The 25,000-nt window shown below is 36.6% G+C and overlaps 6 protein-coding genes across 7 annotated transcripts in view; 1 reads left to right on the top strand and 5 right to left on the bottom strand.

Annotated features, from left to right (window-relative positions):
• The window catches only part of LOC135207023 (cuticle protein AMP1A-like), a 1,339-nt gene extending 589 nt beyond the window's left edge, over nucleotides 1-750 (top strand). The window contains exons 2-3 of the mRNA XM_064238651.1: nucleotides 79-317; nucleotides 437-750. Of these exons, the coding sequence (XP_064094721.1) occupies nucleotides 79-317; nucleotides 437-656 (459 nt within the window). The 3' untranslated portion in view covers nucleotides 657-750. The remainder of the gene's footprint in view (nucleotides 1-78; nucleotides 318-436) is intronic.
• Nucleotides 751-2,916: 2,166 nt separating this feature from the next.
• On the bottom strand, nucleotides 2,917-4,070 carry LOC135207024 (cuticle protein AMP1A-like). Of its 2 annotated transcripts, none has more exons than XM_064238653.1 (3): nucleotides 4,034-4,070; nucleotides 3,345-3,583; nucleotides 2,917-3,226 (listed from the first exon to the last, which is right to left on the bottom strand). In XM_064238653.1, exons 1-3 carry the CDS (start codon nucleotides 4,040-4,042, stop codon nucleotides 3,007-3,009), a joined length of 468 nt encoding a protein of 155 aa, XP_064094723.1. In that variant the 5' UTR covers nucleotides 4,043-4,070; the 3' UTR covers nucleotides 2,917-3,006. The 2 variants fall into 2 exon arrangements, with proteins under 2 accessions (XP_064094723.1, XP_064094722.1); XM_064238652.1 differs by having other exon boundaries at nucleotides 3,996-4,070.
• A 2,936-nt stretch (nucleotides 4,071-7,006) lies between these two features.
• Nucleotides 7,007-8,304, bottom strand: LOC135206567 (cuticle protein AMP1A-like). Its single transcript, XM_064237911.1, has 3 exons — nucleotides 8,244-8,304; nucleotides 7,548-7,786; nucleotides 7,007-7,321 (listed from the first exon to the last, which is right to left on the bottom strand). The coding sequence occupies exons 1-3, from the start codon at nucleotides 8,250-8,252 to the stop codon at nucleotides 7,102-7,104; spliced, it is 468 nt and encodes a 155-aa protein (XP_064093981.1). The 5' UTR covers nucleotides 8,253-8,304; the 3' UTR covers nucleotides 7,007-7,101.
• Nucleotides 8,305-11,570: 3,266 nt separating this feature from the next.
• On the bottom strand, nucleotides 11,571-12,795 carry LOC135206568 (cuticle protein AMP1A-like). The gene is made up of 3 exons (XM_064237912.1): nucleotides 12,758-12,795; nucleotides 12,050-12,288; nucleotides 11,571-11,931 (listed from the first exon to the last, which is right to left on the bottom strand). Exons 1-3 carry the CDS (start codon nucleotides 12,764-12,766, stop codon nucleotides 11,712-11,714), a joined length of 468 nt encoding a protein of 155 aa, XP_064093982.1. The 5' UTR covers nucleotides 12,767-12,795; the 3' UTR covers nucleotides 11,571-11,711.
• A 3,769-nt stretch (nucleotides 12,796-16,564) lies between these two features.
• LOC135206569 (cuticle protein AMP1A-like) lies at nucleotides 16,565-17,646 on the bottom strand. Its single transcript, XM_064237913.1, has 3 exons — nucleotides 17,560-17,646; nucleotides 16,993-17,231; nucleotides 16,565-16,874 (listed from the first exon to the last, which is right to left on the bottom strand). The coding sequence occupies exons 1-3, from the start codon at nucleotides 17,566-17,568 to the stop codon at nucleotides 16,655-16,657; spliced, it is 468 nt and encodes a 155-aa protein (XP_064093983.1). The 5' UTR covers nucleotides 17,569-17,646; the 3' UTR covers nucleotides 16,565-16,654.
• Nucleotides 17,647-23,130: 5,484 nt separating this feature from the next.
• LOC135207026 (cuticle protein AMP1A-like) lies at nucleotides 23,131-24,438 on the bottom strand. The gene is made up of 3 exons (XM_064238655.1): nucleotides 24,301-24,438; nucleotides 23,565-23,803; nucleotides 23,131-23,445 (listed from the first exon to the last, which is right to left on the bottom strand). The coding sequence occupies exons 1-3, from the start codon at nucleotides 24,307-24,309 to the stop codon at nucleotides 23,226-23,228; spliced, it is 468 nt and encodes a 155-aa protein (XP_064094725.1). The 5' UTR covers nucleotides 24,310-24,438; the 3' UTR covers nucleotides 23,131-23,225.
• Nucleotides 24,439-25,000: the final 562 nt, after the last annotated feature.

A 25,000-nucleotide genomic window follows, 5' to 3' on the forward strand; every position in this document is an offset into this window, starting at 1 on the left:
CTAGGAAACGAAAACCTTGACTTCTCCAGTATCTATTTGAATATTTATTTATCTAATGATAATATATCTCAAAATCAGGTGATCATCGCTGCCCTGGCCACCGTGGCCCTTGCTGCCCCTCAATACAGCTACGATGCCCCTGCTGGCCGCTCCAGCGCCGATTCCTCCGAGGAAGTAGCTATCTTGAGGGACGAGAGAGTCCACGAAGACGACGGCAAATACAACTTCGACTTCGAATCCGAAAATGGCATCAGGTTCTCCGAGGCTGGATCTCCCGACGGAGATGAGGACGCCATCGTCAGTGCTGGACAATACTCGTGAGTTTCTCCACGGCTCTTTCAAATGACTTTCAACTAAAACATTGAATATAAAGTCGATAATGAATGACTATTTGCTTTGAAATACAGTACAATTACATTTTGATATACCCTTGCAGCTACACTGCTCCTGACGGTACCGAAGTCGTTGTGAAATACGTCGCCAACGAGAACGGCTTCCAGCCCCAGTCCGACCTTCTGCCAGTAGCCCCCGAATTCCCCCACCCAATTCCCCAGTTCGTGCTGGACCAGATCGCCTTCGCTGCTGAGGAAGACGCCCGCCGTGCCCGTGATGGCTCTCGAGAAGCTCCTTCCAGGTCCTACGGCGCCCCTCAGTAATCTCCTTTGACCCTAAAGGGGATTTCTTGAAGCTGTGATCACGAACTGCTAATATATTTATTCTATTTATTTATCAAATAGAATATTCGATTTATTTAGTGGCTTTCTCTTTTTTACCTATGAGACCTAAATTAAGAATATGCATAGAAAACATGTGAAAGTAACATGTTAAACCTATTATTATCTATGGATATAATCCGAAGAAGTGCAAACACAACTTAGGTGGGATAAATTGCAACCATGTCCTGAAGACGTGGTGAAGTCTGAATTAAATTGTTAAGGTTTTGAATTTAGAGCAAAGTTTGAGTCAGATAATATGACCTGTAGAATGAATCACCTGTACAAAGGGTTTTAAGTATTTATTTGCAAAAAAGGAAGAGCACCATTTAAGTAGACAATACTTAAAATTTGTCGTTAAAATTGAGGAATATATGAGTGACTGAATGAAAGGTCTTATTCTATTTTCAGCTTAAAAATTACCTCTCTGACCACTGGAGTAACTATTCAAAAACATATAATTTCCTACATTTTTATTTTTTTTTAATTGTATAATGGAGAAGATTAATGAATGAGTTATGGGCATAATGGAATAACGTTTGTGCATTTTTTATGTTTTTCTCTCGGCCTCTCCCATTATGCTAAATACTTCCCATAGTCATGGGCTATTATGCGGTAATGTAAATTGAAAAGAAAAAACATAAAAACTACCCCTAGGGATCTATAAGTAGTTGAACCACACGAAAAATCTTTGTACCTACATATACACACAAATATATATATATATATATATATATATATATATATATATATATATATATATATATATATATATATATATATATATATATATATATATATATATATAATATACTCTAGATATATGTATGTGTGTGTGTCTGTACACATATATAGTTTCATGCACATATTTGTAAATAAATCCCATCACAAATACACACAAACACACACATATATGTATGTATGTATGTATGTTTGTGTTTGAATAATGAGGGTGGTTCGTTACGTATATTTGACAATTATTCTCTATACTGTAAAAAATAAAAATAATGTTGAAAAATGAATGAGCACCCCCAGTCAACGCCGCCTATATATATGCATCAACTGAGAGAACTTCAAGTTCCAGTATATACGAGTAAAAACTCTAAATTAATCTTCGCTCTTCAGAAAGGAATGTATTGTATTCCGTTGCACAGATAACTTTGTACGACATATCTGTAACCATTAAATATACAAAGAATTCAAAACCTTGACATTTCCATTCAAACTTCAGGAGTTTTCGGGACATACGACGCTTCTATTTAGTCTAAGCTGGATTTATGTCTCCTCCAACTGTATGTAGTTAACGTGAGTCCACAAATATTTTAGCAGTTAGAAGTCAAGAGCGTTATATGTGAAAGCATAGGAATTTCATGGAATATTTTATTTTATTTATAAAGAGACTGAAATACATGAAGAAAATGTAACAAAAGTATAGAGGAGTTGCCTTTTCTATCAAAGGTTTTGCTGAGTGGCCTTGTAACGCTTCTATGGAGCTTCACTTAAGTAATCGAAAGCGAAGGTAGGAATCAGGGAACTACTATAGTAGATTCGCATCAACTGTGCATCCGATGTCTAGGCCAGTCCCTTACGACGCTCCTGATTGGCTGTTGATAAGCCAATCACAAGGATGGAAACTCTTAGTCTCTCGAGAGAGTTCACATAGGCAGGATGTATGTTCCAAATCTCCTGAGGAATACTTTTGAAAGACGTATCCCTCACAGGAGAGGTGGAACATACATCCTGCCTATGTGAACTCTCGAGAGAGACTGAGAGTTTCCAGCACTGTGATTGGCTTATCAACAGCCAATCAAGAGCGTCGTTAGGGACTGGCCTAGACATTAGATGCACGGTTGATGTGAATCTATTATAGAAGGTGGTCGAACTACGCATTGAACGGAATTTCACAGCGACTTCACTACCGTCTGAAAAAGTGAAGCTGTTAAGAAATCAGGACCTTCACGTATGTTGAAGTTTATATTCAAGCATATCTGTCTTATAATAACTAATATTAAATATCTCGTTTGGAGATCTATGGCTCTAAGATCCGGATGCCATTTTCCATCGACAGACAGAACACCAATATAATCAATCACTTGTTAATAAGGTGCTATTTTGAATACTGTCCCATCCATCACTAGATGTATGGATGGGTGGGTGCATAGATAAGCTGATTCTTTATATCATATGTAAAGAAAACTAATAATTTTCTGATAAAATTCTATTATAAATAGAATAAATACATGAGTAATTTGTGATCACAGCTTCGAAAAGTTGTCTTTTAGATCAAAGGAGATTACTGGGGGGCGCCGTAGGACCTGGAAGGAGCCTCTCGGGAGCCATCATGGGCACGGCGGGCGTCTTCCTCAGCAGCGAAGGCGATCTGGTCCAGCACGAACTGGGGAATTGGGTGGGGGAATTCGGGGGCTACTGGCAGAAGGTCGGACTGGGGCTGGAAGCCGTTCTCGTTGGCGACGTATTTCACGACGACCTCGGTACCGTCAGGAGCAGTGTAGCTGCAAGGATAACAAAATGTAATTGTACCGTAATTCATAGCAAATAGTCTGTTATTGTGAACTCCATATTCAACTTTTTAATTCAAGAACGTTTGAAAGAGACCGTGGAGAAACTCACGAGTATTGTCCAGCACTGACGATGGCGTCCTCATCTCCGTCGGGAGATCCAGCCTCGGAGAACCTGATGCCATTTTCGGATTCGAAGTCGAAGTTGTATTTGCCGTCGTCTTCGTGGACTCTCTCGTCCCTCAAGATAGCTACTTCCTCGGAGGAATCGGCCCTGGAGCGGCCAGCAGGGGCATCGTAGCTATACTGAGGGGCAGCAAGGGCCACGGTGGCCAGGGCAGCGATGATCACCTAATAATAAAAAAACTCGTTAGAATTTAAAAACACTACAGAGCTCTGGACGAATGTGAATTTGACTCTCCTATCAAATAAGTGTGGAGATGCAGAAAGTAATATTTCTCTTATTTTCTTTATATTAGAGTCATTAGACAATTCACCATTCATTTCCTTGAGTTATTATAGAATGTTTACGTAGAGTAATCAATTAAATTCTTAAAGCTTGTAAGTCTGACGACAAGAATCTTTTGTTTCCATTTCTTGTTTTGGATCCTTAAAAAATTCTGCTCTGCCAGGGCATTGAATTTCACTCTTCAGATCACTTTCGCTGGATAATGCCCTTTTTTAATATTCAGCATTTTAGCATCTAATGTCCTCCCATAAGCCGTATCCTACGTTTTGCGAAGGAAATATTTTCGTATCTTACAGAACAATACATCCAGCCATCCATAATCCAGTACTTACAAACTTCATGTTGTCGGATGTTGTCAAGTAGCAGACTGATGCCTAAGATCCTGGATTCGTTATATATAGGGCGGCTGAGGAGGGGGCGGGGCGGGACGGGGAATGCCTTTGACCCTAGCACCATTTCTCTGGCACTGACCTTCGCAGTGACCGTTGGCGTGACCTTCGTTTAGTAGATCTTCATTGCATACTGATACATCGTTTTGGGTTCGAAAATCTTCCTCGTATCTTTCTAAACTTGTTTCTTTTTTCCCTTTTTTTGTGTGGGGGTGGGGTGGGGGTCAGGTGTGGTTCTAAACCGGCTTATGCGATAAAATCTGGATAATTGACGTGGAATAATATCTATTCAAGTTTGATAGACTCTATCTTTCGTTTATCTATCGAAATATTATCCATTTTAAAAACCTACTCAGATCATCACTGTACGTAATCATTACACTGCTAAGGGCCATGAAATAATAAGAATCAGTCCAGGCGTCTTTTCAGTGACTGACATCACTGGATGAATTCTCAGTGAAAAGAATGAAAACCTACAGTGTTTCTCTCTTACTTAAATGAGATGGTTGCAATGAGGAAGACAACGAAGATGGTTATTATTGCACGTACAGACAGCAGAGATTACAAAAGTCAAGAAAGTATCTTGTTACTTTTACACGAAATATTTACATACTGTATTCAACAGGTGCATATATATGTGTGTGTGTGTGTGTGTGTGTGTGCATTTGTGTGTGTATAAATGAACAAAGGTAAACTGCTTATTCCCATAGACACGTAGGCACACACTCAAGCACACGCACACATACATATATGTATATTAATATGAATACATATTAGTGTGTGTGCATGTGCTTCTGGTTATTTGTGTATGTGTGTGCGTGTTTCTTTGGAACTTCCAAAGTAAAGGATTCCCACTCCGAATACCCAGCACTCACTTCTAAGAAGTGAAAGAAGTGAAAGAAAAATGAAAAATTCCCTAGTGAACCACAAAAACATAAAAGAAAACCAAGAAATAAAATCTATTTCGACATTTGACATAAAAATCATAATTTACCATCATAAATTGCCTCATCGTCTTTCGGAGGTTAAAACAGAAAACTGATTATGAACAAGTTTACTATTTATATTTAGTTTGGCCTCATTTAACTCTGCCAGCATTTACATGATAATTGTACAAAGCAAGTTTTATCAGATATGAAACAATGCACGGCTCTACCAAACAAAAGCTAGCGCATATAAGTAAATATTTACTGTATATGAAAATATCATGGCTTTCTCCATGTAGACTATAACATATCATATTATCTAGAATGATGCAATTAACAGCGGTGTAAATGGGTCCTCAATTGGTTTAATTGCACTTTGGTTTTTGCAGTTCTTATCAGTCTCAGAAAAGCTCCGATAACGTAATTTCTTGTAGAGGCGTGTAGAAAATTTCTTAAGAGTTCAGATAAAATCTTTCACTTCAGTGCAAAGCACTACGAATTACCTACCTCATCTATACGCTCTTTATTCCATTTGAAATCAGTTGTCTTCTGAATGAAGAGAATTTGAAGTTCAGAGAAAAAGAGCAGATTGGCCAAAATATGAAAATAAAGCAAACCGCTCTTGGTATATCAAAGCTGAATTCGATGGAACTAAACTTGGGTTCCAGGATGATTGTTGCATCACTTGGCTTGAAAACCTTAATTGAAATCTTATGCCATTGGGCTCATGACCTCATTGTGACCCTTTCCTTTTGAACTAGAACGCTGAGATGAAAAACTTTTAACCTTTTATACCTTCGTCTGTTTTGATGAATACTTTTGAAATAGTTCAGACCCATTCATGTTGATACGAGAGGAATAAGAATATGAAGTGTATGAAGTTATCAAAAAGGAAAATAAATATATTTCTACATATATATATATATATATATATATATATATATATATATATATATAATATATATAATATATATTAATCTATTACATATGTAATCTTAACATATGTATGTAAGTATGAATGTATGTTTGCTTGTGTGTGTGTGTGTGTGTGTGTGTGTGTAGATATATTTATTTCTTGGGAAGTTGTTATTGTGAATTCAGCATTTATTTTGTGTGCAAGTCATGTAACCTGCAAAGCGTAACAATGTTCATGAAACATCCCCTCGCAAAATATGATTAAGTAATTTTGTATCCATCCGAATAATTTATTAAGAGAAGTAAAAGACTATTCATTATAAATGTATACTATTTTCCATCGTCTATAGTATTTCAAAAGTATATCTCTATCCCAATATCCCTTAATGAATAACATTGTGTTCACCTTTCGCTGAGAAAACTTCCAACTGGTTTACTGTCACACACGTTCGTGTTGGGTACGTACGTGTTCAGTTGTTTGGGCGATCTTTGGATTCTCTGACTTTGACTAACTATTTCTGCTGTCGTCCCGTTGCTGGTTACTGCAATCAGTACTGAGAATTCAAAGATAAACTAACAATATCGTTAAACATCATCCCTATTCTGAATTATGCGTACAACAAGATCAACTAAGGTATTAAACATCAATAAGTTTAATCATTAACTCAATAAAAATTAATCTATGTATTTCAGGCTATCAAACCACGCACAAGAACACTTTCGCCATTCAGCGCTTAACTGTCAGTTCAATATTCATTACTTTACGACAAAACTAATACACGAATATCGCTGGCCCTCGCTTTCTTCAGAACATTATGTAATGGTTCTGTGCTGAAGTGACCCAAAGCTAGTTATGAATAGTATGCATATGAGCTGTTTTGCAGATCCAACCTTCAATGTCAAACCTATCACGAGAATACAAGGATAAACATTTGTAACCAAACTTTGCGAGTTTTCAGGAACTCTTTTTTTATGCCATACTTTATAATTCGTGTTTTCATTCATTTACCTGTATAAGATAGTTTTTATGTCTGGACACCCTAATTATCGGCTCATAAGGCAAAAGGAAACAGTATTTTTCGATAGATTCTATTTCATTTATAAATAGAATAAATACATGAGCAATTTGTGATCACAGCTTCGAAAAGTTGTCTTTTGGGTCAAAGGAGATTACTGGGGGGCGCCGTAGGACCTGGAAGGAGCCTCACGAGAGCCATCACGGGCACGGCGGGCGTCTTCCTCAGCAGCGAAGGCGATCTGGTCCAGCACGAACTGGGGAATTGGGTGGGGGAATTCGGGGGCTACTGGCAGAAGGTCGGACTGGGGCTGGAAGCCGTTCTCGTTGGCGACGTATTTCACAACGACTTCGGTACCGTCAGGAGCAGTGTAGCTGCAAGGATATCAAAATAGAATTGTATTGTAATTCATAGCAAATAGTCCTTCATTGTGAACTCCATATTTAAATTTTTTAATTCAAGAACGTTTGAAAAAGACGATGGTGGAACTCACGAGATGTAATATTACTGTATTTCAAAGCAAATAGTCTATTATTATCGATTTTGCATTCAATTTTTTTTAGTTCAATATCATTTGAAAGAGACCGTGGAGAAGCTCACGAGTATTGTCCAGCACTGACGATGGCGTCCTCATCTCCGTCGGGAGATCCAGCCTCGGAGAACCTGATGCCATTTTCGGATTCGAAGTCGAAGTTGTATTTGCCGTCGTCTTCGTGGACTCTCTCGTCCCTCAAGATAGCTACTTCCTCGGAAGAATCGGCGCTGGAGCGGCCAGCAGGGGCATCGTAGCTGTATTGAGGGGCAGCAAGGGCCACGGTGGCCAAGGCAGCGATGATCACCTAATGATGAAAAAAACTCGTTAGAATTTAAAAACACTATGGAGCTCTGGACGAATATGGATTTGACTCTCCTATCAAATATGTGTGGAGATGCAGAAAGTAATATTTCTCTTATTTTCTTTATATTAGAGTCATTAGACAATTCACCATTCATTTTCTTGAGTTACTATAGAATGTTTACGCAGAGTAATTATATATTTCAATTAAATTCTTAAAGCTTGTAAGTCTGGCGACAAGAATCTTTTGTGTTCCTTTGCTTGTTTTGGATCCTTACAAAATACTACTTTGCCAGAGCATTGAATTTCACTCTTCAGATCACTTTCGCTGGAGAATGCATTTTTTTAATATTATTTTAGCATCTAATGTTCTCCCATAAACCGTATTCTACGTTTTGCGAAGGAAATATTTTCGTATCTTACAGAACAATACATCCAGCCATCCATTATCCAGTACTTACAAACTTCATGTTGTCGGATGTTGTCGAGTAATAGACTGATGCCTAAGTTCCTGGATTCGCTTATATATAGGGCGGCTGAGGAGGGGCGGGGCGGGCGGGGAACGCCTTTGACCCTAGCACCATTTCTCTGGCACTGACCTTTGCAGTGACCGTTGGCGTGACCTTCGTTTAGTAGATCTTCATTGCATACTGATACATCGTTTGGGTTCGAAAATTCTTCTTCCTCGTACCTTTCTAAACTTGTTTCTTTTTTCCCTTTTTTTTTTTGAGGGGTGGGGGCGGTGGCAGGGGTGTGGTTCTAAACCGGCTTATGCGATAAAATCTGGGTAATTGACGTGGATTAATATCTATTCAAGTTTGGTAGACTCTGTCTTTCGTTTATCTATCGAAATATTATCCATTTTAAAAGCCTAATCAGATCATCCTTGTACGTAATCATTACACTGCTAGGGGTCATGAAATAATAGAAATCAATCTAGGTGTCTTTTCAGTGACTGACATCACTGGATGAATTCTCAGTGAAAAGAATGAAAACCTACAGTGTTTCTCTCTTACTTAAATGAGATGGTTGCAGTGAGGAAGACAACGAAGATGGTTATTATTGCATGTACAGACAGCAGAGATTAAGAAAGCCAAGGAAGTATTTCCTTATTTTTAGACGAAGTATTACATACTGTATTCAACAGGTGCATCTATATATATATATATATATATATATATATATATATATATATATATATATATATATATATATTATATATTATAGATATATGTGTGTATATATACATACATATATATATATATATATATATATATGTGTGTGTGTGTGTGTGTGTGTGTGTGTGTTTGTGTGTGTGTGTGTATGCGTGTTTGTGTGTATATGCATTTGTGTGTGTGTAAATGAACAAAGGTAAACTGCTTATTCCCATAGACACGTACGCACACACTCAAGTACACGCACACAGACATATACGTATATTAATATGAATACGTATTAGTGTGTGTGCATGTGCTTCTGGTTATTTGTGTATGTGTGTGCGTGTTTCTTTGGAACTTCCAAGGTAAAGGATTCCCACTCCGAATACCCAGCACTCACTTCTAAGAAGTGAAAGAAGTGAAAGAAAAATGAAAAATTCCCTGGTGAACCACAAAAGTACAAACAAAAACCAAGAAATAAAAATAATCTATTTTGACATTTGACATAAAAATCATAATTTACCATCATAAATTGCCTCATCGTCTTGCGGAGGTTAAAACAGAAAACTAATTGTGAGCAAATTTATTATTTATATTCAGTTTGGCATCATTTAACTCTGCCAGCATTTACTTGGTAATTGTACAAAGCATGTTTTATCAGATATGAAACAATGCACAGCTCTACCAAACAAAAGCTAGCGCATAAATGTAAATATTTATTGTATATGAAAATATCATGGCTTTCTCCGTGTAGACTATAACATATTATCTAGAATGATGCAATTAACAGCGGTGTAAATGGGTCCTCAACTGGTTTAATTGCACTGTGGTGGGTGCAGTTCTTATCAGTCTCCGAAACGCTCCCATAACGGAATTTCTTGTAGAGGCGAGGAGAAAATTTCCGAAGAGTTCATATAAAATCTTTCACTTCAGTGCAAAGCACTACGATTTACCTACCTCATCTATACGCTCTTTATTCCATTGGAAATCAATTGTCTTCTGAATGAAGAGAATTTGAAGTTCAGAGAAAAAGAGCAGATTGGCCAAAATATGAAGATAAAGCAAACCGCTCTTCGTATATCAAAGCTGAATTCGATGGACGCTGACATCGTGGAACTAAACTTGGGTTCCAGGATGATTGTTGCATCACTTGGCTTGAAAAACCTTAATTGAAATCTTATGCCATTGGGCTCATGAACTCATTGTGACCCTTTCCTTTTGAACTAGAACGCTGAGATGAAAAACTTTTAACCTTTTATACCTTCGTCTGTTTTGATGAATACTTTTGAAATAGTTCAGACCCATTCATGTTGATACGAGAAGAAAAAGAATATGAAGTGTATGAAGTTATCAAAAAGGAAAATAAATATATTTCTACATATATATATATATATATATATATATATATATATATATATATATATATATTTTCCTTTTTGATAACTTCATACATTGAATTCACAATAACAACTTCCCAAGAAATAAATATATCTACACACACACACACACGCAAGCAAACATACATTCATACTTACATACATATTTCTACTATATATATATATATATATATATTATATATATATATATATATGATATGTATGATATGTATGTATATATATATATATATATATATATATATATATATATATATATATATATATATATATATATATATATATATATGTAATCTTAACATATGTCTGTAAGTATGAATGTATGTTTGCTTGTGTGTGTGTGTGTGTGTGTGTAGATATATTTATTTCTTGGGAAGCTGTTATTGTGAGTTCAGCATTTATTTTGTTTGCACGTCATGTAACCTGCAAAGCAAAATAATGGTCATGAAACATCCCCTCGCAAAATATGATTAAGTAATTTTGTATCCATCCGAATAATTTATTAAGAGAAGTAAAAGACTATTCATTATAAATGTATACTATTTTCCATCGTCTATAGTATTTCAAAAGTATATCTCTATCCCAATATCCCTTAATAAATAACATTGTGTTCCCCTTTCGCTGAGAAAACTTCCAACTGGTTTACTGTCACACACGTTCGTGTTGGGTACGTACGTGTTCAGTTGTTTGGGCGATCTTTGGATTCTCTGACTTTGACTAACTATTTCTGCTGTCGTCCCGTTGCTGGTTACTGCAATCAGTACTGAGAATTCAAAGATAAACTAACAATATCGTTAAACATCATCCCTATTCTGAATTATGCGTACAACAAGATCAACTAAGGTATTAAACATCAATAAGTTTAATCATTAACTCAATAAAAATTAATCTATGTATTTCAGGCTATCAAACCACGCATAAGAACACTTTCGCCATTCAGCGCTTAACTGTAAGTTCAATATTCATTACTTTACGACAAAACTAATACACAAATATCGCTGGCCCTCGCTTTCTTCAGAACATTATGTAAAGGTTCTGTGCTGAAGTGACCCAAAGCGAGTTATGAATAGTATTCATATGAGCTGTTTTGTAGTACCAACCTTCAACGTCAAACCTATGACGAGAATACAAGGATGAACATTTGTAATCAAACTTTGTGAGTTTTCAGGAACATTTTTATATCCCACACTTTATGATGCGTGTTTTCATTCAGTTACCTATATAAGGTAGTTTTTCTGTCTGGATACCCTAATTATCGGATCATAAGGCAAAAGGAAACAGTATTTTACGAAAGATTCTATTTCATTTATAAATAGAATAAATACATGAGCAATTTGTGATCACAGCTTCGAAAAGTTGTCATTTGGGTTGAAGGGGATTACTGAGGGGCGCCGTAGGACCTGGAAGGAGCCTCTCGGGAGCCATCACGGGCACGGCGGGCGTCTTCCTCAGCAGCGAAGGCGATCTGGTCCAGCACGAACTGGGGAATTGGGTGGGGGAATTCGGGGGCTACTGGCAGAAGGTCGGACTGGGGCTGGAAACCGTTCTCGTTGGCGACGTATTTCACAACGACTTCGGTACCGTCAGGAGCAGTGTAGCTGCAAGGATATCAAAATTTAATTGTACTGTATTTCATAGCAAATAGTCTATCATTATTGACTCCATAATTAACTTATTAACTCAAGAACGTTTGAAAGAGACCGTGGAGAAACTCACGAGTATTGTCCAGCACTGACGATGGCGTCCTCATCTCCGTCGGGAGATCCAGCCTCGGAGAACCTGATGCCATTTTCGGATTCGAAGTCGAAGTTGTATTTGCCGTCGTCTTCGAGGACTCTCTCGTCCCTCAAGATAGCTACTTCTTCGGAGGAATCGGCGCTGGAGCGGCCAGCAGGGGCATCGTAGCTGTACTGAGGGGCAGCAAGGCCCACGGTGGCCAGGGCAGCGATGATCACCTAAAGATGAAATTTCTCGTTAGAATTTATGAACACACGTTAACTCTCGACCAATGTGGATTTGGCTATCCTATCAAAATTGTGTAGAGTGCAGAAAGTAATATTTCTCTTATTTTCTTTATATTAGACAATTCACCGTTCATTTCTTTGTATTGCTACAGAATTGATGCATTGAAGAACCCTTTCTAAACTCAATGCTTAAAGTTTATCATAAATTTTCTATATTTGAGTGCAATAAAATTCTACTATGGTAAAGCACTGATTATTAAACCATCTAGATCACTTCTGCTTAAGAATACTTTTGTATTATTCATAATTTTAATCCATAATTCTCTCATATGAATTTGCGTAGCACATTTTCCATGCAATTCATATCTCATGAAACAAATATGTACGTAGAGTATAAATACTCAATATCATAATTCCAGGAGAGTTATCGAAGAATATCCAGCCATAATCCAGTACTTACAAACTTCATGTTGTCGGATGTTGTCGAGTGGTAGACTGATATGTCCGAGTTCCAGGATTCACTTATATACTCGTAGGACCGGCCGAGGAGGGGGCGGGGGCACGCCTTTGATCTTAGCACCATTTCTCTGGCACTGACCTTCGCCATGACCGTTGGCGTAGCCTTCTAGATCTTCGTCGGATACCAGTACATCATTTGGGGTACGAAAACCTACTTCGTACCTTTCTAAATTCGCTTCTTTTTTGTGTGTGTGTGAGGCGGGGGTGTTTCTAAGCCGGGCGGAGGATAAAATCTGGGTAACTGACATTAATCTATTTAACCTTGGTGTACCGTGTCTTCTTTTGTTTTAAGATGTTATCAGTTTTAAAAGGCTGTTCAGATCATTCCTCTACGTAATCATTACGTTGCATGAGTCATGTTGTGAAATATTGGAATTAGTCCAATTGTCTCTTCAGACGTCACTGGATGAATTCTCGATAAAAACAAATGACACCTTCAGTATTTTTCCTCTGGCTTTGATTCAATTATTGTAACGACATTGATAACGGAGATGGTTATCAATGCTCATTCAGCCAGCAGAGAATGAAAAAGTCAAGGAGTTTTCTTGTGTTTTGACTAAATAATTACAAACTCGTGTTAATATCTATATATATATATATATATATATATATATATATATATATATATATATATATGTGTGTGTGTGTGTGTGTGTGTGTGTGTGTGTGTGTTTGTGTGTTTGTGTGTGTGTGTGTGTGTGTGTGTGCTTTGTGTGAGTAGCAGATCTGCAGAAGAAATTATTGCATTTTGTAATTAGCGATTCCAACTTCGAATACCCACCATTTCTGATGCAGAAATCAAAGCAGTGAAAGAAGCACTTAGAGTTTTCCTTGACTGTCATTTCACAGGTGAACCATGCCAGTGAAACGGAATTATTTAGGCATCAGACATCAAAATCGTAAAGTTACCATTGTATATTGTTTCAGGTGGAAAGATCAATTTTTTAATGACATAAAGGAAAAGGGTCTAAGTCTCTAAGAGAACAGATGTACAGGACAGAGGAAGATGGAGAAGGCTGACTAGAAACAGCGACCCCATAAAGAAATGGGAAAAGCTGAAGGCAAAGAAGAAACGGAGAGCTGGAGAAGAAAAAAATGTTTATTAAATTCAGCATGACATAATTTAATTTTGCTTAAATTTACTGAATAATTGCTCACACATACATCATAAGACAAAGGAAAGCATTGGTCCGTCAATTATAAACTAGCCACTAAGTATGACTTCATGGATAAACATTACATTACAAATAGAATCATCATAGCATAAATATGGCTGCCTTCAGGAAGACCATAAGATATGATATACAAGAATGCCATTAACTTCAGCCCAAATGGATCTGTGGCTGATTTTATTGGACCAGATGAGGGTCTATTTTTATCGGTTTGGGAAACACTTCAAAAATGGAACGTATTGATTGTAAATCTAAACTGCCATTTCAGTTCAACCCTTTATGAATTTTATAGCTATTGCTTTTAACTGGAACAAGCTATGATTTCGCTGCCATTCAAAATGAGTTTTTTGTCTTTGAGTGAAGAAAATAAGAAAATCAGATAAAAGAATAGATTTATCGATAGAAATAGAAATCACACCTCTGTGGACTCATTGTCTTAGCTGAATTTATTGAACGATAACTTATTGGCAATTTACTTGAGTTCCAGGACGATTAGTGCAACACTTTGCTTAACAAACCCCATTTGAACTCTTACTCCATTGGCCTATTGGTCTTATTATGACCCATCACCTTTTGGATTAGAACGCTGAGAATAGTTGTTTCAATGGTTACTATTTCGTTGCACAAGGTTGAGCTTTTAACCTACGATCCGTCCTCCTCTTGTATCGACATAAATAGGTCTCGGTTATTTAAAAAGTATTCACAACAGACAAAGGTATTAGAGGCTAGAAGGTACCTGTCTTCTATTATATATCTTAAATATATGACCTGATCAAAAAGATAAAATATGGTTCTTGTTAAATAGAAAAAGTAAATCTCTATCTTATTTGGTCATTTTACACGACTATCAGAGGTTGTTAGTAATAATTATCTACAAGATATATATATATAATATATATATATATATATATATATATATATATATATATATATATATATATATATATATAATATATATATATATATATATATCTTTACAAAAAAATCACAGTAGATGCACGTGACTTCATTAAATAAGCGAATACCACAGGAAATGATAGTCTGAAATCCAAGCGCTTTTGACAATTAACCATCTGGTATTTTTTTATCTGTTGTTTACCTGATAACTTTCTCTCCAATTGTATTTCATTCGTTCCTTGACTATGTCTTAGTAAAGACGAAAGCGATTGAATTTCTAACTATCATTATCCTGTGGTATTCGTTATATATATATATATATATTATATATATATATATATATATATATATATATATATATATACTCTCACAAAAGTAATTTGGAAACATGACCATTTTCATAGATCTTCCACTTCCAGAATATAACGAAGTGATTTATTATTAGTCTGAGTAAGGTAAAAGAGAAAATAAAGAATATCCATTGTAAATATTATTACTATGATAAATATAAATATTACTCCGTCACCTTCAGCACTTCTCAGATATATCCATCACTATTTCCTGTATGGAATAGCATCACGTTCCCCTTTTTGCTGTGGGAACTTCCACGTGTCTACTTTCTCTCACACGTTTGTGTATGTGCAGGTATGTGTCCAGTTGTTTGGGCGATCTTACTTTGGAATGTCTGGTTTTGGCCAGTTTTTTTTTTCTGTGGCCTGATTGTCAGTTCTTATATCAGCATGAAGGGTTCAAAGACAAAGATGTTAACTAACAAGGTGTGACCCGACCTCCGGCTTACGCGAGACGCATGCAAGATTTCCCCCTCATGCATAAGTTGTTATATTCCTAACTTTTAAGGTAAATTAAAATGTGCTAAAATCTACGGTTAAATAGAGCCTTGTTCCACCAACGAAAACTAAAATGGATATGCTATATTTTATTAGATATAACTTTTGTGTACTCTATAATTTGCAAATTATTTAATTTTTTATATTTTCAGTCTAATAAATAAATCATAAATATCCAATCCTAAAATTCATGTATCTTTAACTTAACACGAAACACCTTTTTAAGATCTTTTCAGCCTCTTCCATAGACCTTTCCTTAACCCCATCAAGAACAAGAGCAACAACAACAGTAAAGTAGTTTGTGGGATCACTCCCCGAGCGTCAAAGGACTATAAAAAAAACTTCTATGCTGAAGTAACTCAAAATGGGATATGCATAGTGCGCAAATGGCCTGTTAACGGACCTGTTGTTGGATTTCTTGGCTCCAGTTTTCCAGAAGTTCTGTCTCCCATAGGAAGTTTTGCAACTGAAACCTCAAAAAATCAAGCAAGGATGAAACGCAGTACTATCCTTAAAAAATATTCTTTGTTTCTTATTAATTTACTTATATTATTATCTATTCGTTTATTTATTTTTCTTTTCTAATAACTGATCCCCTCTTTCTATATTTCTTATTAACTTCTTTTACTATTTTCAAATGAACATCCTATTCGTTGGAAATTTGAATTTCATGTCAGTGGCTCAGTTCACATTTATGCAACTTTGTGAGTGTTTGGGAACTTTTTCATATCAAAGTTCTGTGATGAATGTTTTCCTACAATTTCCTCCATATGATTGTTTTTCAGAATGAATATTCTTGATATCAAATTGCATGGCAAAGAAAACAATGAATTTTATAGTAGATTCTATTTCATTTATAAATAGAATAAATACATGAGCAATTTGTGATCACAGTTTCGAAGGGACAGAGATCAAAAGAGATTACTGAGGGGCGCCGTAGGACCTGGAAGGAGCCTCACGAGAGCCATCACGGGCACGGCGGGCGTCTTCCTCAGCAGCGAAGGCGATCTGGTCCAGCACGAACTGGGGAATTGGGTGGGGGAATTCGGGGGCTACTGGCAGAAGGTCGGACTGGGGCTGGAAGCCGTTCTCGTTGGCGACGTATTTCACAACGACTTCGGTACCGTCAGGAGCAGTGTAGCTGCAAGGATATCAAAATGTAATTGTACTGTATTTCATAGCAAGTAGTCTATCATTATCGACTCCATATTTAACTTTTTAATTCAAGAACGTTTGAAAGAGACCTTGGAGAAACTCACGAGTATTGTCCAGCACTGACGATGGCGTCCTCATCTCCGTCGGGAGATCCAGCCTCGGAGAACCTGATGCCATTTTCGGATTCGAAGTCGAAGTTGTATTTGCCGTCGTCTTCGTGGACTCTCTCGTCCCTCAAGATAGCTACTTCCTCGGAGGAATCGGCGCTAGAGCGGCCAGCAGGGGCATCGTAGCTGTACTGAGGGGCAGCAAGGGCCACGGTGGCCAGGGCAGCGATGATCACCTAATAATGAAAAAACTCGTTAGAATTTAAAAACACTACACAGCCTCTGGACGAATGTGGATTTGACTCTCCTATCAAATATGTGTGGAGATGCAGAAAGTAATATTTCTCTTATTTTCTTTATATTAGATTCATTAGACAATTCACCATTTATTTCCTTGAGTTGTTATGGAATGTTTACGTAGAGTAATTATATATTTCAATTAAATTCTTAAAGCTTGTAAATCTGGCGACAAGAATCTTTTATGTTCCTTTTCTTGATTTGGATCCTTATAAAATTCTGATCTGCCAGACCAATACATCCAGCCATCCATAATCCAGTACTTACAAACTTCATGTTGTCGGATGTTGTCGAGTAGCAGACTGATGCCTAAGTTCCTGGATTCGCTTATATATAGGGCGACGACGGAGGGGGGGAGGGGCGGGGCGGGGAACGCCTTTGACCCTAGCACCATTTCTCTGGCGCTGACCTTCGCAGTGACCATTGGCGTGGCCTTCGTTAAGTAGATCTTCATTGCATACTGATACATCGTTTTGGGTTCGAAAATCTTCCTCGTACCTTTCTAAACTTGTTTCTTTATTTCCTTTTTTTTGGGGGTGGGGGGTTGGCAGGGGTGTGGTTCTAAACCGGCTCATGCGATAAAATCTGGGTAATTGACGTGGATTAATATCTATTCAAGTTTGGTAGACTCGTTTATCTTTCGAAATATTATCCATTTTAAAAGCCTATTCAGATCATCCCTGTACATAATCATTACACTGCTAGGGGCCATGAAATAATAAGAATCAGTCCACAGGTGTCTTTTCAGTGACTGACATCACTGGATGAATTCTCAGTGAAAAGAATGAAAACCTACAGTGTTTCTCTCTTACTTAAATGAGATGGTTGCAGAGAGGCAGACAACGATGGTTATTATTGCACGTACAGACAGCAGAGATTAAGAAAGCCAAGGAAGTATCTTGTTACTTTTAGACGAAATAATTGCATACTGTATTCAACAGGTGATATATACCATATATATATATATATATATATATATATATATATATTATATATATATATATATATATATATATATATATATATATTATATATATATATATATATATATATATATTATATATATATATATTAAATAAATATGTGTGTATATATACATATATTTGTGAGTGTATGTGCATTTGTGTGTGTATAAATGAACAAAGGTAAACTGCTTATTCCCATAGACACGTACGCACATACTCAAGTACACTCACACATACATATACGTATATTAATATGAATACATTTTAGTGTGTGTGCGTGTGCTTCTGGTTATTTGTGTATGTGTGTGCGTGTTTCATTGGAACTACCAAGGTAAAGGATTCCCACTTCGAATACCCAGCACTCACTTCTAAGAAGTGAAAGAAGTGAAAGAAAAATGAAATCTATTTTGGCATATGACATAAAAATCATAATTTACCACCATAAATTCTCATCGTCGTGAGGATGTTAAATCGGAAAACTGATTATGAATGAATTTATTATTTTTATTTAGTTTAACCCTCATTTAACTCTGCCAGCATTTATTTGGTAATTGTACTAAACATGTTTTATCAGACATAAAATATGGCTTTCTCCATGTAGACTATAGCATATTATCTAGAATGATACAATTAACAGCGGTGTAAATGGGTCCTCAATTGGTTTAATTGCACCACTGTGGGTGCAGTTCTTATCAGACTGAGAAACGCTCCCATGACGGAATTTCTTGCTGAGGCGTGGAGAAAATTTCTTAAGAGTTCATATAAAATCTTTCACTTCACTGCAAAGCATTATGAATTACCTACCTCATCTATACGCTCTTTATTCCATTGGAAATCAGTTATGTGTCTTCTGAATGAAGAGAATATGAAGTTCAGAGAAAAAGAGCAGATTGGCCAAAATATGACAGTAAAGCAAACCGCTCTTGGTATGAAATCATAGCTGAATTCGTTGGACACTAACATCTTGGAACTAAACTTGGGTTCCAGGATGATTGTTGCATCACTTTGCTTGAAAGGACTCAATTGAAATCTTACTCCATGGGACTAATGGCCTCATTGTGACTCTTTCCTTTTGAACTAGAATGCTGAGGTTTGTTAAAGGTTTCAGTGTTACTATTTTCTTATACAAGGTGGAAGTTTTAACTTCGCATCCGTCCTCCTCAAGTATCTACATGAATGGGTCTAAACTATTTCAAAAGTATTCACAAAAAAGGACGAAGGTATAAAAGGATAAAAGTTTTCACCCTCTGTTAAGTGTATGGAGTTATCAAAAAGGAAAATAAATATATTTCTACATACATACATACATACATACATACATACATACATACATACATACATACATACATACACACATACATACAGACATACATACATACATACATAAATACATAAAGAGATACACATATATATATATCAAATCTGTACATATGTATGTAGGTATGAATGCAAGTTTGTGTGTGTAGATATATTTATTTCTTGGGACGGTGTTATAGTGAATTCAGCATTTATTTTTTGTGTTCGTCATGTAACCTGCAAAGCGTAATTATGTTCATAAAACATCCCCTTGCAAAATATAACTAAATGAGTTTTATCAATGCGAATAAGGTAATAAGGAAAATAAAAGACTATTCGTTATAAATGTATAGTATTTTCCATCATCTATAGTATTTCTGAGGTATATCTCTATATTTATATCCCTTAATATATATCATCGTGTTTCCCCATCCCGCTGAGAGAACTTCCAAATAGTTTACTTTCACACATTTGTATTGGGTAAGTACGTGTTCAGATGTTTGGGCGATATTTGGATTGTCTGACTTTGACTAACTATTTCTGTTGTCGTCCCGTTGCTGGTTACTGCAATCAGTACTGAGAATTCAAAGATAAACTAACAAAATCGTTAAAAATCATCTCTATTCTTAATTATGCGTACTACAAGATCAAATAAGGTATTAAACATCAATAAATTTAATCATCACCTCAATAAAAACATTTTATATGCACAAATATAAAGCTACAAATGTCGTTTGATATCCAATTCACTCTACTTCGGGAATATCACCGAAGGGGAATTATAAAAGATAAGTGATTCAATACAAGGGAGATAAAATGCCCGACAGAACGTATCAACGACCCTCAGTCGACTTGCTAACCACTTGGCTGTCCAGAGAGGTCATTTATCAATTATTATAATTTCCCTCTGGTGATATCCATGAAGTATAGTGAGTTGGATAGTGAACGACATTTTCACCTTAATATATATACATACACACACTTATATAGTATATTATGTAATAATATCATAAATATAATATATATGTAATTATATATATATAATTATTGTCTTATATAATTTCTACATACCTAATATATATAATATAATTATAATATATAATATCTATATATTTATTACATACATAATAATATATATTATATATATATATATATTATATTTATATATTTTATATATATATATTATTATATATATATATATATATATATATATATATATATATGTATATATATATATATATATATATATATATATATATATATAATATATATCAATTCAAGCTACAAATGTCCTGTTTAATATCTAAATGTTCCACTTTTACCGTCGCCCAAATGATATTATTTTTCATTATATGGTACCAAGGGGAGGGGACTTTTTTAATTGATAATAATTTCTTCGTCCCCCCATGGGATCGAACCACCGTCCAAGTGGACGGGGACGAAATCAGGACAGTCAGTGACGCTATCCAATCAGCCAACAGAGACGCTATAAGTTCATATCGATTCTGACCTTACAAATCACCCTCGATCTGGGTGCTTTCGTAATTAGAATCGATATGAAGCCCCGTCTACTATGTTGGCCAATTCGAGCGTTTGACAGCACGTAGCCTTTTGTTATGAATAATTATCACATCGAACCGTGATCCATTTATATATCAATTCAAGCTACAAATGTCCTTTAATATCTAAATTCACTTTACCTCCCAAATGATATATTTTCATATATGTACCGAAGGGGAATTTTTTAATTGATAATAATTTCGTCCCACCATGGGATCGAACCACCGTCCAAGTGGACGGGGACGAAATCAGGACAGTCAGTGACGCTATCCAATCAGCCAACAGAGACGCTATAAGTTCATATCGATTCTGACCTTACAAATCACCCTCGATCTGGGTGCTTTCGTAATAAGAATCGATATGAAACCCCGTCTACCATGTTGGCCAATTCGAGCGTTTGACAGCACATAGCCTTTTGTTATGAATAATTATCACATCGAACCGTGATCCATTTATATATCAATTCAAGCTACAAATGTCCTTTTTAATTGATAATAATTTCGTCCCCCCATGGGATCGAACCACCGTCCAAGTGGACGGGGACGAAATCAGGACAGTCAGTGACGCTATCCAATCAGCCAACAGAGACGCTATAAGTTCAGATCGAGGGTGATTTGTAAGGTCAGAATCGATATGAACTTATAGCGTCTCTGTTGGCTGATTGGATAGCGTCACTGACTGTCCTGATTTCGTCCCCGTCCACTTGGACGGGTGGTTCGATCCCATGGGGGGACGAAATTATTATCAATTAAAAAATTCCCCTTCGGTACATATATGAAAATATATTCATTTGGGAGGTAAAGTGAATTTAGATATTAAAGGACATTTGTAGCTTGAATTGATATATAAATGGATCACGGCTTCGATGTGATAATTATTCATAACAAAAGGCTACGTGCTGTCAAACGCTCGAATTGGCCAACATGATAGACGGGGTTTCATATCGATTCTAATTATGAAAGCACCCAGATCGAGGGTGATTTGTAAGGTCAGAATCGATATGAACTTATAGCGTCTCTGTTGGCTGATGGATAGCGTCACTGACTGCCAGATTTCGTCCCCGTTCCACTTGGACGGTGGTTCGATCCCATGGGGGGACGAAATTATATAACAATTAAAAAAATTCCCCTTCGGTACGGATATATGAAAATATATCATTTGGAGGTAAAGTGAATTTAGATATTAAAGGACATTTGTAGCTTGAATTGATATATAAATGGATCACGGTTCGATGTGATAATTATTCATATATATATATATATATATATATATATATATATATATATATATATATATATATATATATATATATATATATATATACTCTTCACGTAATTTGGAAACATGATAATTTTTATAGATCTTCCACTTCCAGAATATAACGAAGAGATTTATTATTAGTCTGAGTAAGGTGAAAGAGAAAATAAAGAATATCCATTGTAAATATTATTACGATGATAAATATGAATATTATTCCTTCACCTTCAGTACTTCTCAGATATATCCATCACTATTTCCTGTATGGAATAGCATCACGTTCCCCTTTTTGGTGTGGGAACTTCCACATGTCTACTTTCTCTCACACGTTTGTGTATGTGCAGGTATGTGTCCAGTTGTTTGGGCGATCTCAATAAAAACTAATCCACGCACTGGAGCACTTTTGACTTTCAGCGCTTAACTATAAGTTCAATATTCATTACATTACAACAAAATTGATACACGAATATCGCTAGCCCTCGCTTTCTTCAGAACATTATGTAAAGGTTCTGTGCTGAAGTGACCCAAAGCTAGTTATGAATAGTGTTCATATGACCTGTTTTGCAGATCCAAGCTTCAACGTGAAACCTATCACGAGAATACAAGGATGAACATTTGTAATCAAACTTTGTGAGTTTTCAGGAACATTTTTTTATCTCACACTTTATGATGCGTGTTCTCATTCAGTTACCTGTACTATAAGGTAATTTTTATGTCTGGGTATACTTTTCATCGGTTCATAAGGCAAAAGGAAACAGTATTTTACGATAGATTCTATTTCATTTATAAATAGAATAAATACATGAGCAATTTGTGATCACAGCTTCGAAAAGTTGTCTTTTGGGTCAAAGGAGATTACTGAGGGGCGCCGTAGGACCTGGAAGGAGCCTCTCGGGAGCCATCACGGGCACGGCGGGCGTCTTCCTCAGCAGCGAAGGCGATCTGGTCCAGCACGAACTGGGGAATTGGGTGGGGGAATTCGGGGGCTACTGGCAGAAGGTCGGACTGGGGCTGGAAGCCGTTCTCGTTGGCGACGTATTTCACAACGACTTCGGTACCATCGGGAGCAGTGTAGCTGCAAGGGTATATCAAAATGTAATTGTAGTGTATTTCAAAGCAAATAGTCATTCATTATCGACTTTATATTCAATGTTTTAGTTCAAAGTCATTTGAAAGAGCCGTGGAGAAACTCACGAGTATTGTCCAGCACTGACGATGGCGTCCTCATCTCCGTCGGGAGATCCAGCCTCGGAGAACCTGATGCCATTTTCGGATTCGAAGTCGAAGTTGTATTTGCCGTCGTCTTCGTGGACTCTCTCGTCCCTCAAGATAGCTACTTCCTCTGAGGAATCGGCGCTGGAGCGGCCAGCAGGGGCATCGTAGCTGTATTGAGGGGCAGCAAGGGCCACGGTGGCCAGGGCAGCGATGATCACCTAAAGATGAAATTTCTCGTTAGAATTTATGAACACTCGAGAACTCTCGACCAATGTGGATTTGGCTCTCCTATCAAAATTGTGTGGAGATGCAGAAAGTAATATATCTCTTATTTTCTTTATATTAGACAATTCGCGGTTCATTTCTTTGTATTTCTGCAGAACTGATGAGTTGAAGAACTCTTTTTAAACCCAATGCTTCAAGTTTATCATAGATTCAGATACGGGAACCTCTCAATTTTTTTCTCTAAATTTGAGCGCTATAAAATTCTACTATGGTAAAGCACTGATTATTAAACCATCTAGATCACTTCTGCTTAAGAATACTTTTGTATTATTCATCATTTTGATACATAATTCTCTCATATGAAATTGCATTGCAAATTTTCCAGGCAATTCTCATCTCATGAAACAAATATGTACGTAGAGTATAAATACTCAATATCATAGTTCCAGGAGAGTTATCGTAGAATATCCAGCCATAATCCAGTACTTACAAACTTCATGTCGTCGGATGTTGTCGAGTGGTAGACTGATGATGACCGAGTTCCAGGATTCACTTATATACTCGTAGGACCGGCCGAGGAGGGGGCGGGGGCACGCCTTTGATCTTAGCACCATTTCTCTGGCACTGACCTTCGCCATGACCGTTGGCGTAGCCTTCTAGATCTTCGTCGCATACCGGTACATCATTTGGGGTACGAAAACCTACTTCGTACCTTTCTAAATTTGCTTCTTCTTTTTTGTGCGTGTGTGTGTGTGTGTGTGTGTGTGTGCGTGTGTGTGTGAGGCGGGGGTGTGTTTCTAAGCCGGGTCGGGGATAAAATCTGGGTAACTGACATTAATCTATTTAACCTTGATGTACCGTGTCTTCTTTTGTTTTAAGATGTTATCAGTTTTAAAAGGCTGTGGAGATTATTCCTCTACGTAATCATTACGTTGCTTGGTTCATGTTGTGAAATATTGGAAATTAGTCCAATTGCCTCTTCAGACGTCACTGGATGAATTCTCGATAAAAACAAATGACACCTTCAGTATTTTTCCTCTGGCTTTGATTCAATTATTGTAACGACATTGATAACGGAGATGGTTATCAATGCTCTTTCAGCCAGCAGAGAATGAAAAGGTCAAGGAATTTTCTTGTGTTTTGACAAAATAATTACATACTCGTGTTTATATATATATATATATATATAT

Source organism: Macrobrachium nipponense, chromosome 31, assembly GCF_015104395.2.
Source record: "Macrobrachium nipponense isolate FS-2020 chromosome 31, ASM1510439v2, whole genome shotgun sequence".
Classification (NCBI taxonomy): Eukaryota; Metazoa; Arthropoda; class Malacostraca; order Decapoda; family Palaemonidae; genus Macrobrachium; species Macrobrachium nipponense.